This window comes from Vigna angularis, chromosome 4, assembly GCF_016808095.1.
Source record: "Vigna angularis cultivar LongXiaoDou No.4 chromosome 4, ASM1680809v1, whole genome shotgun sequence".
NCBI classification, from domain to species: domain Eukaryota; kingdom Viridiplantae; phylum Streptophyta; class Magnoliopsida; order Fabales; family Fabaceae; genus Vigna; species Vigna angularis.
Window position 1 is genome coordinate 37,481,156 of NC_068973.1, and position 18,930 is coordinate 37,500,085.

General features: G+C 34.4%; 2 protein-coding genes across 6 annotated transcripts; both read left to right on the plus strand.

Moving 5' to 3' along the window:
• Window positions 1-4,360: 4,360 nt before the first annotated feature.
• LOC108331519 (ubiquitin carboxyl-terminal hydrolase 18-like) lies at window positions 4,361-12,817 on the plus strand. 2 transcript variants are annotated; one of them, XM_052876844.1, is made up of 12 exons: window positions 4,361-5,005; window positions 5,204-5,405; window positions 5,743-5,831; window positions 5,917-6,002; window positions 6,084-6,246; window positions 6,358-6,481; window positions 6,967-7,124; window positions 8,180-8,264; window positions 11,374-11,586; window positions 11,701-11,762; window positions 11,893-12,136; window positions 12,357-12,817. In XM_052876844.1, exons 1-12 carry the CDS (start codon window positions 4,716-4,718, stop codon window positions 12,402-12,404), a joined length of 1,764 nt encoding a protein of 587 aa, XP_052732804.1. In that variant the 5' UTR covers window positions 4,361-4,715; the 3' UTR covers window positions 12,405-12,817. The 2 variants fall into 2 exon arrangements, with proteins under 2 accessions (XP_052732804.1, XP_017421731.1); XM_017566242.2 differs by having other exon boundaries at window positions 4,364-5,005; window positions 11,893-12,817.
• A 1,781-nt stretch (window positions 12,818-14,598) lies between these two features.
• LOC108330865 (F-box only protein 13) lies at window positions 14,599-17,168 on the plus strand. 4 transcript variants are annotated; one of them, XM_017565446.2, is made up of 2 exons: window positions 14,599-14,686; window positions 15,874-17,168. In XM_017565446.2, the coding sequence occupies exons 1-2, from the start codon at window positions 14,680-14,682 to the stop codon at window positions 17,127-17,129; spliced, it is 1,263 nt and encodes a 420-aa protein (XP_017420935.1). In that variant the 5' UTR covers window positions 14,599-14,679; the 3' UTR covers window positions 17,130-17,168. The 4 variants fall into 4 exon arrangements, with proteins under 4 accessions (XP_017420935.1, XP_017420938.1, XP_017420937.1 ...); XM_017565449.2 differs by lacking the exon at window positions 14,599-14,686 and adding an exon at window positions 14,697-15,782; XM_017565448.2 differs by lacking the exon at window positions 14,599-14,686 and adding an exon at window positions 14,697-15,739.
• The last annotated feature ends 1,762 nt before the right edge of the window (window positions 17,169-18,930 follow it).

Here is an 18,930-nt window from a genome sequence, read left to right on the forward strand (position 1 = left end):
GAATTTTTTTCTCTCACAATTAATAACTTAGATATTAGATATTATGACAACTAATCCTACGTGAGATTTAGGTGGTAATTATATCTAAGTAGTTGGAGAGTAAGATATGTTATAGTACACTATTAATGGTTTTCATTTCTCACCATACAAAAGATAGCACATTATTCCAATTTTCAAAACCGTACCTACATTCATTTCAATCTTAAAAATAAACTTTATCTTACCACCTTTTTATTTTGGATAGAAAATTTCAACAAACTTTTTTTAGGGATTTCTTGGTTACTTTTAAAGTTTATTTTTTTAAATATATATATTTGTTTTCTTTGCATAAAAAACTTTATGCATATAAGTGTGTATTTTTTTGGTTAGTTACATACTTTGCTATTCAAGTACACCATTTTGTAAAATTTATTACTTAAGTTTTTTCCCACGTATTTTATTACCATAGATATACTTTTTTACATTTTATCAAATAATTTATTATTAATAGTTGACAGTCACTTATTATTAATTGACTTGTGACTTGACATAATAACTGATGACAAAATATTCTAACAGTGGTTGGACAAACATGTAGCATTGACATGTTACCATACATAAAATGTGTAAAAAATGAAATTAAGATGATAAAATCTATGAAATTTTAATAATAAAGTGGTAAATGTTCAGGTTTCCAAAGAAAATGGGTAGAATATTTAATAAAAAAAGTAAATAATAATGAAAATAACAAGAATGTCGAGGACGATATTGGAACACTTACGCTTTCTTATTCAACAACTCTAAACTAGTTAGTCATTTGGTTTATTTAATTAATGGATGAGAAATATTCTATATTATTAAATTAAAATTATATGTATTAAATTAAATTAAATAATTATAAATATTAGTATATTTCTGGTCTCCTGAATATGATTATTGTATGAAAAACCTGTTAAAAGTTAATATGATAATTTTATTTGCTGAATATTTGTATTTTAACCGAATAAGTTTGTATAATTTATAAACTATTGTTAGCTGTGTAATCGTCATTGTTAGACTCGTGGCTATGTAATGATCTTCCAAACAGGTAATATGATTGATAAAGTATTCTTTAAAATATTATATTACAATTAAGGTTTAATAGAATTTTTTAATTTTTATTTAAATTATTGGATTTATTTATTTGTTTTAATGTAGTTTTTTTTAGAATAGTTAATATATTCTCATTCATTAAATTATTGTTTAATAAATTATGTGACACCAATGTTACGTGTTATTTAAATTGATAAGTCGTTACTTTTTAAATAATATCAACATCAATTAAATTAAGACAACATATTAATTATATTTAATAAAAAATTACAGAATAAATAATAAAAAATATCATATAAAGTAATTCTAACAAAATAAGATAAAAAATATTAAACCTATAATTAATTTAAAAAAATTGTTAGTATTTTTAAGAGATGAAATACGTAATAATAAATACAGTAATAATACGTATAACATGTTTTACTCATTTACTAAATTAGTCATATGACTTATTTTGTTGTTTGGAAGTTGTACAGTAAAAAATATATTGAAGTTCTTATCCTAGTTTGAACATTTTTATCATTTTTTTTTCGCATTTGACCAATAACTTTAAAAACCCCGCATCTTTTATCATTTTATATTTTTAAATTTTACATTTTCTACCTCTAATTAAATGTGAACACAATCATATGAATGGTTAATTTTAAAATTAAAAATGTTATCATTGAAATATCACATCACCAAGACAGGTTATACATCACTTCTCAACTTTTTTATGTCAATAGTCAACTAACAATAATTATCAATCAAGTAACAATGATAAATAATTAGGTTAAGTAAGTAAAATTTGAAATAGATGTTATTACATTTACAAAACAATAATAATTAATTAGGAAATTGTACAGTTAAGATAAATATTTAAGATGAGTGGTTAAAGTAGTTTAAATATACTTGATTTTCATGTAAATTGTTGAAAATTTATATATAATTTAAACTGATATATGTATATTTTGAAAACTTAGATGCCGTTTCTAATATTATATAATTATATAAAAGGATTTATTTTTTCTACCTATATATTTTTTAATTTTATTCTTTAATAAATACTTATATTTTTAAATTAAAATAATTTCCTTATTAATTTTATCTAGTTTTCAAACTAAAATAACTATTTATAAAAAATATTATTTATAGAATAAATAAAAACTATTCATAAGAAAATCCTAAAAAATACTTTTATTTGTTTTTATAATTATAATTTTATTTTTTAATCATTAAAAATGTAAATACACACATGTGTAGTGCATGTGTTTTTATTAATTATAGACTAATTCACTTTATTAAATATTGTATGGATATTTTATTGGATGAGAGCATAATACTTCATATTTAATTTTTTTTTTGTGAAGATGGGTTGAAACCTTCGAGTTAATTCGGCTTACCATCGGTTCAGGTTAGGTTAGATTGAATTTTTTTTGGAAATATTGATACACATTATTTTTGAGTCCGATTGACTAAAAATTTGATACACCCAGGTTGAACTTATGGTGAGCCGGGTTGGCTCACCGAGGTTGAACCCGTTGTGAGTAAGATTGACTCACTCAGGTTGAACCCGTGGTGAGTCGGGTTGACTCATCAACCCACCTAATTTTTTTTAATAAATATTTTTTTAAAATTAGTCATTTTACAAAATATTGAAACAAAGATACATGTGAAAGTTTTTTTGTATAGAATAATTAGGCAACATAAAAATCTACAAATCTATATTTATTAATTTAATTTTAATGCAAAAACAAATTTAAATCTATATGAAGCCATTAGAAATTTTGTTGAGATGATTTTGTGATATTTTGCATGAATGAACTGTTATTTTTTATTATATTAAAATATTTTTCTTTTTATTTAGATTTGAATTAGAAAAATATTGTTATTTATTTTTTTAATTGAAAAAAAACTTGTAATTAAATAAATTTTTAAGTCAATTCATTTAATCTCCAAGTCGGGCTGAGTTTAAATTTTTTTAAATTATTAATAAGTAAGTTGGATCTCACCTACGGTGACCTATTTTAATAATAATATTTAATTTATTATTAAATAAATTTCTTATGTTTTAAATAAATTCATGTTAAACATCTCATTAAAAGTTTAATATTTTAATAGTTATAGTAGGTTATTAATTATTTATCATCATATAAAAATTTATTATAAAATAAAATGAAATAAAAAATAATGAAGACGATACATATATTATGATAAAATTTATTATGCAGAGACATGGATAAACTATTATGCATGTTGCAATTTAAAATTTAGAGTATTTTAACATTTTTTAATTTAAATTTAATAATTCAGATTGATTAATCTTATATTAAAAAATTTATTATTTTTATTATTTTTCTATCATAGACCTTAATTTTGTGTAAGTATAGAGATGATAATAAGGATAAGAATTGAGTATAGGAAGGATTGAATATAGGAAGTGTATACTTATTACTGGTCTCACAATAAAAATATTTGTTACGTCGAAGCTTTGTTTAAAAAAATTTGTGGAATTTAAGAAACTCGTAAGTATCATGATATCAATAGATATTTAAAAAAATAAAATTTACAAATATTTAAAATTAATTTATAATAAAATTATAAAAATATAAAATATAATGTGAATTAAATTAGATATAAATTAAAATTTAATTTAAACTCGTTTATATTAAATTATTCGTTATTCTTCACATATTTTCGCTTAAAGTGTTTACTTATTATGTGTAACATATATTATCGAGGGATGCAAATATTTTTACTATCCTAATGTCCGTGGAAGAGATTCTAACTTATTTAAAATTTACATGAAATTGTAATTGTCGAAAATCTGTTTTAATTTACAAAATCGTTTTAAAGAAGTGAAAAGTGAACTTTCTCCAACAAAAGAAATATTATATTACTTTTATTAAAGTTTTGTTCAATAAATATCAAAGTAATTAAAATCAATGACAATTTTTTTTATTATATGTAACAGGTATTATATATTACATCTTTAATTTCTCGATTCCTTTCTAACTGAGGAAAAAACATTTAGGTGCATTCCATATCCATAGTTTACCAGAAAAACACTTTTAACAACCTTTGTTTCTTCTTTACTCCTTTTTCGTTCATATCAAAACCGAGCCCAAAGAAGTAAAAGAGATTATTCAGGTGAACCGTTTTATCTTTTATTTAATGTTCAGACGTAGAAAAATAAAATAAAGTATCCTTTTAAATACGTATCCAAACGAGCTTATTGACGGATATCGTTGTTAAGGAAATACAAATCAATTTTAAGGTATAGCACCGCCCTAATGTGCAGCGAATAACTTTGTGTTTGGAGAAAGAAAAAGAAAAGGGAAATACTGAAAGAGGGCAAACAAATGAGGAAACCGCATAAGCACGTCACAAGGAGATAAAAAGGCAAAAAAACTCAACTTACTAAACAAATCTCGCTCCAACCTTATTTTTATCGAAACTCTGTTCCTCAATCGCAGTTGTTCTGTTTCACAAAATAAAAGGGAAACCAAACCACACTGTTACACAACACCATCACACCAAGAAGAAGAAGAATCTGAAGCGAAAAGCCCCAATCCAATCGCGCGTTCCACATATGTAGGAAAAGGAGTTCAGTGATGGAGAGAAGAAAATGAAAAGGCTTGAGATCGCGGAAAGGGTGATCGTAGATGCTTGTCTCGGGAGTGTCCTCATCATCATGGGATCTCAAATGGCTCCTGCAATTCGTGTTCTCCGCGTTCGTCTTGGCGATGGGGTTGCACGCGCTCGTGAAGAACACCGCCTCCAAGTACTTCGAGGTTGACGCCACTTTCGAAGGGGAACAACACCAGCACCAGCACCAGCACCAGCACCAACGCCACGACGCCATGCCCGGTCTTCTCATGGACGATTCTGTCTGCGCCGTTTGTCGCAACCCCGGCAGCAAGAAGTGTTCGCGATGCAAATCCGTTCGTTACTGGTTTGTATATTTCAACGACAATAATATAATTTGTTAACAACGTTTGATCTGTTTATGTTGTCGGTTTTTTCAGTGCTGTTGCGAATTTGAGGTTGACCTTTTTATATTGACTTTTATTTATTTATTTGATTGTGTGTATGTGTTTCTCCGAGTTGAATAAAATTGAAAAGAGAATTTACTTTGGATTGGTTTTTTCAGCTCACAAGCATGCCAACAGGCACACTGGAAATCGGAGCATAAGATGAGGTGCAAGGAGTTTCAAAAGCAAGGAGTTTCACAAACTGGATTAATTAATCGAGGGTTCAAAGCTTCAGCTGCTGTGAATAGAAGTACAACATCAATTGCTCTCATTCCCGAATGTGGTCGCGGAATTTCTAGGCCTATCAAGCAGCTTAAGGATGTAAGAGTGTCTTTGGTTTCTATTTTTAAAATGCGATTGAATGAGGTTGTTTAGACAGGAGGTGGAGGAACGACGTCTCTTGGGCATTTCTGGTTTTTTGGAAACAATTTTCAAAATAGATTTTTAACAACAATTTTATTTCTGGGTCACGTTAAATTGGTTTAGAAAACAGTTCTTAAAACCAAAAGTTAAGAAGGAAATCAAACATGACAGTGGTTTTCTCTATGTTTTTCAAATTATGAGTATATTGGTAAGATTACATGATACATTCCTCACCGAGTCGAATCTTTATGTTTTCTGCCCTTTGCGCTCTAATAATCTGTTTTTGGGTTTACAGGTTCTTTTTCCTTATGATGATTTTGTCAATTTGTTTAACTGGGACAAGCCAGGATTTCCTCCATGTGGACTGTTAAATTGTGGAAACAGGTTTACCTTCTTTACACGCTATACCACTGATAGATTGGAATTAGAGGATTCTGTGGAATTTAAATTGCAATGTAAATTTGTGCAGCTGCTTTGCAAATGTGGTTCTTCAATGTCTCTCTTTCACAAGGCCACTTATTGCCTACCTATTGGAGAAGGGGCACCGCAGTGAATGTAATGTCACGAATTAGACTTTTAATTGTTGGTGGATCTTGGTTATTCCTCATACTTACTCGTTTGCATATGGCTTTATAGGCTGTCATAATGATTGGTGCTTTCTATGTGAATTTGAAACCCATGTTGAAAAAGTAAGACTAAGTTCTAAAGCGTTTTCTCCGATGAATATTCTGTCTCGTTTGCCTAATATTGGTGGTACACTGGGTTATGGAAGACAAGAGGATGCACACGAGTTCATGAGGTTCCTTTGTTATTGAATAAGTGTTATTTGACTTTCCATAATAAATTGTGCATTAACTATTTTGAAGGTTGTGTCTTATAGGTTTTCCCAATATGTTAATGATGTTTGTAGGTTTTCTATTGATGCCATGCAATCAGTTTGCCTTGATGAATTTGGTGGGGAAAAAGCTGTTCCTCCAAAGCTTCAGGAAACGACTCTTATCCAACACATTTTTGGTGGCCACCTTCAATCTGAGGTTAGACTTCTTACTAGACCAAAATCTGAGTTTTCTGGTTTGAGTATATTTTTTTTATGTATTTTAAAGAAATGGCAGTTTTAAAGTAAATATGTTTCAAAATTTTGGGTATGTTTGCCAATAAAAGCGTAAACCTAGAAAATTATGTTAGCCACTTTTGAAGCTTAAATGGTGGGTGGATACATTATATTGCACATATCATTAAGGAGTAATGAGGTGCTCAATTTAACTCGTAACCTGGAATTGGTCAATTGTGGTGAGTGAAAAAAGCTGAACAGCGACTTAAAAGAAGGATAGTTTTTTGTTGTCTGGCTGAGTTCTAACCGTGAGTAAGATTCAACCTGTAATGTAGTTTTCTTTGAATCTCCACAGGGATTAGTCTTGTTCATATCAAATATTTTGAAATCTTTAAGCGTTCCTTTTTCTTTGAGCGATCATTGATGCTGCTGACACTGCCGTCTGTCATGTTTTTTGCTAAAAAACAGGTGATTTGTACCGAATGTGAGAAGAATTCTAATCAGTATGAAAATATGATGGATTTGACAGTTGAAATTCATGGAGATGCTGCTTCCCTGGAGGAATGTCTGGATCAGTTTACTGCAAAAGAGTGGCTTCATGGGGATAATATGTATAAATGTGACGGGTAAGGTTGCTTGGAAAAATATGTATAAGTATGGTGAATTTTATTACCTTGTATATAGAAATTCTGCTTCAAAAGTGATCATTGTTATAACATTAACGCCTGTATTAGAATAATACTAAATTAATGTTAGAATATTTGGTTGACCATCCATATGTGCTCATTAGATTAGAATAATCTATTACCGATTAATAGGCTTGAGATTAGTTTTTAGCCTATTGGTATTATTCTATAACTAACTTCAGATCAATCAATAAACACTAACAGAATTTCTCTCACTGCTTCATTTTTCTAAATAACCATAACATGCTTTTGAATTGAAAAAAAATCTGAAATTAATTACTTCTGTTTTTTCCCCGTTTATACTATAATTTTTACTCAACTTGTTTCATATTTAAATGTGTCTTTAACACATTTTCTCTCACTGCTCTTAGTTCTTTCTCAATAACCATAATGTTTTTGAATTGTAAAAAAAATATGAAATTAATTTATTTCTGTTTTTGTCCTGATTATGATGCAATTTTGGGTCAACTTATTTCATTTTTAAATGTGTCTTTGTTAATTATCTATCTTTGTTTTTTAATTTGTGTGTATATTCTGATGTCTCAGCCAAGGCACTAAATTTGGAGAGCAATTTGTAAGTAGGGAATTTGTATGGTAAAAATTGGCTTTTTCATGAAATCTAGAATGCCAATGTTAATGTTTAATGCCTAACTCAATTTTATAAAATCGATTTGTAAGGTGAGAATTGCATCCTAGTTATATATTATAATATGAACTTATTTTTTAGTTGATGCAAGATTTTCAACACATTCTGAATGAACATCTCGAGCTTGAGATTAAATATTTATGGGTGATCTAACAAAAGTTCTATCTATAATGGTGACATAATAGCCCCAAAGAACTTGAATAAGATAGGTTGTAAATGATACCATCTTAGTAAGTGGGTTTATATCTAACGCAACTCATATGAGATCTCTAACATTGATGGTGTGCTTTTGCTGGCCGATAGATATTGTCATTTTAACTGTGTTTTTTTTTCTTTTTTCTGTTTGCAGGTGCAAGGGCTATGTCAAGGCATGGAAACGTCTCACAGTTAAACGAGCTCCAAATATTCTTACAATTGCCTTGAAAAGATTTCAGGTCTGACTAATTTTATTCAGATAGTTTTGCTGAGTTGTTGATAGATGCTGTAAGCAATATAAATATCAGTTCTTATGTTTAGTTATAATTTCTCCTTCACAAAATGTGCCTCATGTGGTGTAAATTGTCTAGATGTCAGTATACCTTCAATATGTATTGTGAAAATGGTATTGTATTGAATGAAAATGGTTCTCTTACATTTACATCCCTTCACTTAATCCTATACTTATAGGAGTAAGTGAGTGGTACACACCTCACACACAAGCACACTCACAACTCACATCTAAATACAAATACAATAATTCTAACACTCCCCCTCAAGCTAGAGCATACATATTGTATGTACTAAGCTTGGAATAGATGAACTCGGTGTTGAACTAGATGATTTGTCTTCAAGAGTGTGAGGCAAACATAGATGGACAACAACAGCTTGTGAAACTTCAACTTCAAAAGTGGATGAAGGAAAGCATTGGTGTCCAATGACAAACTGCAAGGACTGATTCTCCAATCAATGATGGATGAGTGACGGGATCAACAGTGGTAGCTGAAAGCTAAGAGCTACAAAACTGCAGGGACTACACTAAATCCTCATCAATGATGGCTGGGTGACGGGATCAACAGTAGTAGCTGAAATCTACAAAACTGCAGGGACTACACCCATATACATGTGACTTGCAGTGTCTTGGAAACGTACTCCCCCTTAGTGTGAACGGCGGAAATGTGGAATATCACGGTTGCTGGACCACTAAAACAAAACACAAGATTAAGCTACAATGCTGAAACAGAGGCATCAAAGATCCAAATTGAAGGTCCAAAATTCTTTGTTGGACAACTCCTAAGTGGTGATACGTTGCAGTGTATCACAAGAAGATCGGGCTAACTCTAGCACCGAACAACGGCTGTGCCGAACAGCAGCAAATAGTGCAAGAAGATCGGGCTAACTCTAGCACCGAACAGCGGCAAACTGTGCTAACTCTAGCACCAAACAGCAGCCAACTTCGCTTGGACAACGGCAAAACGGTGCCGGACAGCGGCAAAACGATGCCGGACAGCGGCAACGGCGCCTGGACAGCGGCAACGGCGCCTGGACAGCAGCAAATCGGTGCAGAAAGCGGCAAATCGGTGCAGAAAGCGGCAAATCGGTGCCAGAAAGCGGCAAACAGCGCCAGGACAATGAAAACGGCGCCTGGACAATGGAAAACGGTGCGCGGACAGCAGCAAATCGTGCAGAAAGCGGCAAATCGTGGCTGGACAGCGGCAAACAGTGGCTGGACAGCGGCAAACAGTGGCTGGACAGCGGCAAACGACGCGGACATCAGCAAACGGTGAATAAGCTGGACACAGTTCAGCAGAGAGGGCTGAAAATTCACGGTCCAGGTGCTGGACAAAAAAAGGAAATACACAGTATGGAAGGACACGGTCATGGCAGCAGCTGCACACAACATTGATGGCTGGAAGGAAAGAGATGAATCACGTCCATCAATAACATTTCACATTCCCAGCTGCTAAGGAAAAGAGAAAACAGCAGCAAGTGGTAAGCATCCAGCAAACACAAGCCCAGCAAAGAGTGTGGACTTGAGAGAAGGCCGTGAGATAGCTGCTGGTCCAGGTGGAGAAGTGCAGCTCATGTAAGACATATCACGTCCAGCAGAGAAAGCACACAAAGAGAGGATGATAGAGGCAAGAAGCCCTTCACATTAGTGAAGGCAGAGAGCCCTTCTCAACGGAGAAGGAGATGATGAAGCCGGTAGCAATGGCTGCTTTGGAGGGTCATACTGAAGAGAGGAAGCTCTGGCGAGAAGACCGGCATCGGCGTAGTGTGATTCCGACAGCGGGACAGCGGCGCGTGAACAGTACGCGTCTGTTCGCAGCACACAAAGAGGCGGCGCGTGACGGAGCGTAGAGGAGAATCAGGCGAACCCACCGCCGGGGTTGGCTGTCGAGTGAAGAGGCGAACCAGATCCAGTGGTCGCCGAACGAAACAGTGACGGCGAACAGCGACAAGGCGGCGCGTGGAACCACGCGTCCGAGATCCACCGGAAAGAAGAAGAGCGTGGAGGCGCGTGAAGAGGTGTTAGAGACGGCGACCACCGGGGTTAGGTCGCGCTCAAAGAGGCGATCCAGATCCGCTGGTCACCGGTCGAATCTGCGACGGTGGCCGGCGGCGGACGGTGGTCGACGGCGGACTTATTTGGCGCTCGTGGCGGCGCGTTCGGAAGCTTCTGGTCATTTCTCCGGCAGGGTTTTCCGTCGCTCAAGGAGACGGTCCAGATCCGCTGTTCATCGGACGAAACTGAGATGGTCGCCGGCGGCGGACGGTCGCCGGCGACGTACGGAAACAAGCGGCATTAGCGGCGGTGCACGGCGAAGTAAGCAGCGACAGTGGCTTTCTTGGGTTCTTCGAAGAAGAGACTACCTGTCTCTTAGATTCAATGTGAAACCTCAAATGGATGAAGGGAATGCCAAAATTATTTGACTTCTAACAGATGTAAAGTACCAGTTTCAGCTACTGGTCCAAAATGGAAAGGGAATGGGTTCAAACCCCATTCTGAGACAAATTCTGGAAGAGCCTAAATTCTGAAGAAGAGACTTTTAGAAGGGACTATCGGCGGCCGAGTCGGCGGCCATGGTGGCCGGTGACGGCGACGGCAGCGGCGGCGACGGTGGCTGACCATGGACAGAGGCTGGCGGCGGACAGTGGCTGGTGATGATCGACAACAGAGACGACTGACTGCACTTGTGCTTACTGTGGCACTAATTTAAGAAGAAGAGAAAGAGTTGTCCTCTAGAATTTTAGGGGCTGCCGGCCGCCGGCAGTCAGCAGAGACCTAGAGGTAGATCAGAGAACCTGCTCTGATACCATGTGAAAATGATATTGTATTGAATGAAAATGGTTCTCTTACATTTACATCCCTTCACTTAATCCTATACTTATAGGAGTAAGTGAGTGGTACACACCTCACACACAAGCACACTCACAACTCACATCTAAATACAAATACAATAATTCTAACATGTATCATATTTTGTCATCACATTAAGAGTAGAGTATTTCTTGAAATTGACAATTTTTCTCATCTAGTTTTTTTGGGTTGTTGTGAACAAGCAGAGTGGGAGGTTTGGGAAACTTAACAAGAGAGTAGCTTTCCCAGAGACTTTAGACCTTAGCCCTTACATGAGTGAAGTTGGAGACGGATCTGATATTTATAAGCTATACGCTGTCGTGGTTCATATTGATATGCTAAATGCTTCATTTTTTGGTCATTACATCTGCTACATCAAGGATTTCAGTGGGAACTGGTATAGAATAGATGATTGGAAGGTAAATTTCATTGTCTCTTGATGTAACTTTGAACATTTTCCTTTTTTGTTTACTGTAATCCGTGGTGTGTTTGAAGTTCAAGTACCCTTATTTGAATTCGATTATGATGCTCAGGTCGTTGGAGTGGAGTTGGAAGAGGTGCTTTCTCAGAGCGCTTATATGCTGCTGTATAGCAGGTATGCTAGTGACCATGAGTTAAAAAGACGACTCTTGTGTCTTTCATGGGTTGCATAAAGGATGAGATGAGATACTCTTTGAACTCAGGCTAACCTCATTTCATTCAATTTTCTTTCAATATAATAACAGGGTTCATGCTCGAGCTTCAGGACTTCAAAGTATAGTCTCTTCAGAGACAACAGAAGTGCAGCCTAGCTCAACTGAGCATGCTGAATGCCTCCGGGAATCGAGAACTGAGACTAACAGTGGAGGATGTGAGTCCTCTCCATCTAACAGTAGTCCAGAATTTATGGTTCCCTGCGAAAACATGCCTTTGAGTGAAATGAACTCCGGAGTCAAAAGAGAGCAGTCGAAGGATGTTGAAATTATTGAGGTAAATGGTAATGACTCTGTCTGTAACGGTGTTGAATCATCATATATGCACGGTTCTGAAGCTGACAAAGATATGGTGGACGTAGAAGATTCAGATGGATCAAATACATGCTCATCTGTTTTAGAAGAGATTTCAGTCTGCATGGAAGAGCAAGATGACAGTGATTTGACAAAGTCGAGTCGTCCTTCGTCTTTGCCTAATAAATACTCTTCTGTTTCAGTGGATTATGAAAACGCAAGGGAAGATTCAGATTCAAAGCAGCCGGTAGATACGATTAAAAGCATAGTAACAGCAAATGGCTTTGCAGATCATAGCAACGGTTATGTGAGTGCAAACAAATATGATGATGTCCCAGTGGAAGACGGTGATGATTATTTTTTGACTGAAACAACAACCTCAGCAGTTGTAAAGCATGGGAAATTGGCCTCCGACAAATATGAAGATGACAAAGGAAACAGAGTTAAGGAAGTGGAAATATGAGGGAATAAATTGATAATGTAGGTGCAGCTGTTTTTGTCATTTGTTAATATCAATTTGATTATCCCATCATCAGAAAGAGGAGGTGAGTTGGGAAATTTTTGTCTGGGGTTTCATTATTTGTTGGAACCTTGGATCTCATTGTAACACTTCTACGTGGATTCTCTAATTATATCATATAGTGACCTCCTGGTTTTTCTTTTATGATCTAAGTCTGAAGTATGTAAAAGTTATTTTCGTAAAATAGCCTTAAACTCAGTGCTTCACAAGATTAGATGATTAACCCATTTAAAGTTGTAAAATAATAAATAATGACATGACTAATTATTAAATCATATTTTAATATTAGGTAATTACATACTTCTATAATTTTAAATTTGTACTTTTTAAATATTTACAATCCAATTTTTTCTAATAAATTAATTTTCAAGTAATGTTTGTTATTTTTTTTATCATAACATAAAATAGTCATTGTTTTTCAATAAAATTAGTGAATGTTTTATTTAAAATTAAATTAAATAATTGAATAATAAGGGTAAAACAATAATCTGAAAAAGTTGTTTAAAAAATAATAGCGGATATTAATATTTTAATTTGAAAGATAAATTATAAAATATAATAATTTTTTTGAAATAATAATAATACGAATAATTTATCAAAATCAATTAAAAACTATGAAAAGAAATTATATTGCTAAACAGATGAAATAATTTTATCAAATTATAAATAAGAGACGTTTATTTACATACCGAAGACTATCATATGAAAATAATAAATAGCTACCAGATTAGTTTCTATTTATCAAATTATAAATAAGAGACGTTTATTCAGTGTTTTTTTAATATTTAAGAAATTATTTGCATATTGTGTTTACTTAAAAAAAATCTATTTAAGAGAAAAATTATACTATAATTGGGGGCTTATTCCAAAAACAAACATAAAGACAGCGCACTGTTATTTCAGTTTCTTTCGAAAAAGACAAATAACATAAATTCTGTAAGATTTTGAAAGGGACTAATAACTGAAACATCTTTCTTATTCTGCTTTCTTTTAGCATTTGCTTGGAATAGGGAGAAGAAGTATTATGACCAGCTAAAAGAATTCGGGCTTAATTAAGTTTATCATACAGATACTTATAATTATTTTTATTGAGATTTTCTTTTTGTTTCTAAAAGTTTATATCTTTTAATTGAAGTTACACAGTTTTACATTTAAATGAATTTTTCATGGTGATTAGTTATATATCTTAACATCAGCAGAAAACGACCACACCCATTTACTTGATGACAAAATTACATTACCAAATTTTAATTAAAAAACGTAACATTTTGGATATTTAATATAAATTATTTTAAAAAAATTTAATAACTAATTTTAGAAAATCTTAAAACTTATTTAAATAAAAAAATAAAAAGAAAATTGAGTGAAAAATAATGAACTCTGAACCATAGTACTCCCTCTTCATTTGTCAAGTACCTGAAAACAAACAGGAAAAAACAGCTCATATCAGTGTTCTTTGGTTCTCTCCAACAACCACTGAATAAAAAAAACATTTTTTTTTTTCACAACAGTAATGTTTTACAACCACATAAAACAATTTCTCAAAAAAAAGTATAAAACTAAATAAAAAAAAGCAACCCCGCCGAATTTAAAAGCAAGAATTTATGAAAAGAACTAGTGTCAACTGCATCTATCTATGCGATGTTACTTTAGAGTGATGAAAACTTTTAATTTATAATAATTATGAGGCGAAAAAGAGAGGAGCAAAGATGAGAGAAATGAGGTTACATCATGTGAAGAATGGAGACAGGTGCAAGATAGCACACACGAGGAGGTGCAAAAGAAAAAGAAAAAGATCTAAATTTAGGGTTTCCACTAATTCAATTTAATGTAATATAATCCAAAGTCGTGAACTTTATAGTGTAGAAAAGAAAGGGTTGGGTTGGGAAGGGGACATCGGAGAAAGAGCATTGACTTGTAGTTGTTGAGGTAGCATAGTTGGGTCCGTCCGATGAGGGGCAAAACAAGACAAAGATTCGTTTAACGAGGAGCCAAAGGAACCGCAAATGCAGGGTTGCTAATTGCCACTTGATTTTTTTTTTCTTTGCTTTGGGTCTGGGAGCGAAAAAATGAGACCAATGAGAGACAAAAACAACACAACAACACCCCTTTGACAATTTTCACTGCCTCGTCCTTTCTCTTTCTTTTAGGCAGCCTCTGTGTCTCTGTAGCGACGATTAAAGTGGGTACATGTGCCAACAGTTTTTTGTTTGTTTTTCATGTGTGTCATGTCATGTGTGAGTCCGTGTCTGCACTCTACTCACCAACTCTTTCCATTTTCCAACCCCCGAATCCAAGGCCTCCTTAGATTCCTTACAGAGTAGAGTCAACAACATATAGCTATGTCTTGTTTCATTTTTCTTTCTCTGATATGAATAACAAAGAGTGTTATGTTTTTTTTCAGTAATTGAAAAAGAAAATAAAAAAATGATCCTTTTGTTTTTTTCACGGTTTGTTTTGTGAGATTGAAAGGGAAAGGCTGTGTGAGGTGAGGTGTGTCATCCACATATGAGAGTTTTAAGTGTCAACCATCTAACTCCAACGAAAGAAGCTTCCTACCATACTTCCTACTGTTCAGCTCTCTTCGCTTTTTTCCTATCCACCCATCACTCGTATTAATTCAAAACACCCTCCAATCCAACCCCATCTCCATCCCTCTTTCTCTTTTGTCTTCCATTCTGCAACACACTCCCTTTGTTTCTCACTACTCTACCAAACACTCTTTTCAACTTCTACCAGGTACCCTTTACTTCTTGCTTGCTCGTTCTTTTTTTCATCTGATTGAACCTTTCAATTGTGTCCTAGCCACTTGTTTTACCAGTCTTTCTCTGAACGTGTTTAATTTCATCTCTTTTTTTAGACTCTTTTTGTCTGTTTTTTGTTTTAAGGATTGTTTGAATGGGCAGACATCTTAGTATGCAATGAGAGTCTTTTAACTATTTATTAGCTCGACAGTGTTGCAATGTAGGAGAGGGGTTGGGGAACAAAGGGTCGTGATGTTCTTGACTTTTGGCGTTGTAGATTCCATTTGGATTATTAACTAATTCAAGGCCGCTCTTGTTATATGTATGGTTCAATTTGGAAATCTTCGTTCCCTTTTTTGACGTCTGTGAGTAGTAATTTTTTAGTATGGAGTAGGCTTGGCAGTGGAAAAGTTGATTTCTTGGTAACATTTTTGTTTCTGTGCTGTTTCTCCACAGATTGTTTGCCAATGGAATGTAATTATCAGTGTGGCCAAAGTGTTGTGAGCTTGAAGAGAAAGTCCCCAGAAGATGAAAATCGTGTACTCTTCAACACCTTTTCTCTGGATGACCTTAATGAAGATCTCTTTGAAAGGATACTTTCATGGCTTCCAACTTCCACATTCTTTCGCCTAAGTTCTGTGTGCAAAAGATGGAAATCGGTTGCTGATTCTGCCAGTTTCAAGCTTGCCTGCTCTCACATTCCCTCGAGGGATCCTTGGTTTTTAATGGTTGCTCCCAACCTTAATCAATCTGTTATCTTTGATTCTGCTGAGAGCGCTTGGAAGAGACTAAACCACCCACCTCTTCTGCAAGAGGAATCTAACCAACACTGCATGCCGGTTGCAGCCTCTGGCGGCTTGATTTGCCACCGGAAATTATCAGGAAATTTCATTGTGAGCAACCCCGTGACAGGATCTTGTACAGAACTTCCCCCACTTCACGCCCCGCAGCATCAACCTCTCAATGCCATTGTGATGAGCACAGCTTGCAAAGACCAACTCTCCTTCAAAATTGTCTTAGTCTTTGGTGAACTTCCAAATCTCTTGTTCAAAGTCTACGATTCAAGATCTGACTGTTGGGATGATGATATTGCTTTGAGGAGAAAGACAGAAGACAGTTCAATGGAACATGATTCTACTGATGACAATGTTGTGTACTTCCTCAGCAAGGCTGGAATTGTTGTGGCAAGCAACATGCAGAGAAGCCCCTCTAAGCAATATTCATCAGTTATTACCAACAAAGATGGCCAAGACATAGTGTATTTTCTTAGCTCCTCAGGGAAAGTGGTAGCATGCAATTTAACGTGCAAGTGCTTCTCTGAGTACCCCAGGTTGTTACCTGTTTTTAGTGAGTATTCCATTGATGTTGTAGAGTGCAATGGGGAGATGCTAGTTGTTTTGTTATCAGAATTCTTGGAGACTGCAACTCTTAGAGTATGGAAATATGACGAGGCTAACAGAGGGTGGCACCAGATCGCGGCAATGCCTGCAGCAGATTCTCATGAGTGGTATGGAAAGAAAGCAGACATCAATTGTGTTGGAGCTGGAAACCAAATATTGATATGCTTGAATTCCCCTGATCTATGCACTTATATTCTGTGTGATTTGGAAACCAACAAGTGGGTTCAATTGCCAAAATGTTGCATAAATGGAGAACTCATAGACTTTATGTCTGCCTTTTCATTCGAGCCTCGAATAGAGGCTTCTGTATGACTTCACTATGATAATCACCATTACTTTTCTGATCTCTTAGCACATGTTTTCCTATACACTTTTACTTTAATTTTTAAAGTTAAATAGGTAGCTAATGGAAGAAATGGAGACTAACCAAGAAATTCATTCCTGATTGAGATTTTCTTTCATTGATTACATAGTTTTTGCTGGGAAATATAATGGAAAGAAAAAAACTACAGAGATATATTGATTAAGGTATCATGACTTCAGCATATAGGAAAACTTATCATATCTAATCCAGCATTGAGATAATAGATTTATACGTCGTAATGCCATTTTTCAACTTCTGTTTCTTGATAGGATTGAATTTCATGTCAGATTTTCAACATATGAAGTTTTCAATGTATATATCTAGGATATCCATTTGTTAATATGACAGTGAATGAAGTTGACGGGTACCTGCTTCACATGGGAAAACGGCGAGTGTTCTAAACAAGCTAGTCTCTCGTACATATGCTGCTCTATGTGTAGCATAGATTATTGGGAACTTTATGAGTTGATTCAAAATGATAAAGAAAGAAAAACTGTAGTTGTAACCAGATTGAACGAAACTACCTGAGTTGAGTAAAATCTGTAAAGAAAAGTTAAATGATAACATGCAATGTGCTTCAACATGTGATGACTGTACTGGAAGAAGTTCTGTTATATTGCCATTAGCACAACACCCAAATCATTTTCTTTCTGTCACCTAGTACATTGTTATCTGGAATCCAATTTTTCACTGTTAAAATTACTTTATTACTTTGAACCAGTTGTTCAGGTTTTACTTGAAGCATAAATACTGTGCCAAGCTTATTATGAACAGTATTTAGTGCTGAAATTTTCACATAGCCTAAAAACATATTAATGGTATTTAACTAGATTAATGAAATCTTCTACTGTTATTAGTCTTGTGGGATTGAATTTTACTGTATGAATTTTAGCATCTGCCATTCTATTGAATTCAGTTCGGGTTAAATTTATTGTTAAAGGAAACCAAAGTTACTTTATATTGGTTGAGCTAAACACCTTTGAACAGAGAAGTTATGAAGAACAGCATATTTAGTACTGTAACGATAATTATTTCACTTTTTTGGATGTATCATTCGTGTTAATCCATCATCTGAAAGTCAAAAATAATTTCAAAATTGTAGGGACCCAAAAAAAAAATTTATGGTGTTACAAGAAGAGAGTAATGGAGGTGCGGGAAGAAACTGCCGTTAGTTAATAGGCTTACATTCAGCCCAATGAGCTTAAAGCCCACATAACAAGAGAGAAAAACAAAAACTCAGAACTTGACAAATTTTACATATGAATAATTATAAATGGTGTCTCTGAACATACCATAATCAATACAAAACCATATCATTTAGCATATCTTAGACACAATGATTGAATTCTCAAACAATAACAACGCATCATTAAGCAGATAAACAACATTGTAAACAGAAAAACACTGGGAAAACAAACTAAACCGGACCACTGATAGCAACAGCCACCTGATATTGCAGATTCATCTTCCAACAAAGCACCAACCTCCTCACGAGACAACCCTCAATCGTTGTCAAATGATCAATGGAGCATTCACTAAAAACATCCTCAACATAACCAAAGGGAGGCTTTCTGGTTGCAGCCAAATTCAGACAGAAAAACATCATCTGAGATACTGTCGCAGCTAAAGGGTTCATGTTTGCACTGCACAAAGAACAAAGTGGACCTCATCCTATCTAAGCGGTTATGCCATCTTCCTCAAACTCAGTATACACAAGACAGTGACACATAAAAAAGTGAATAGCAAAAG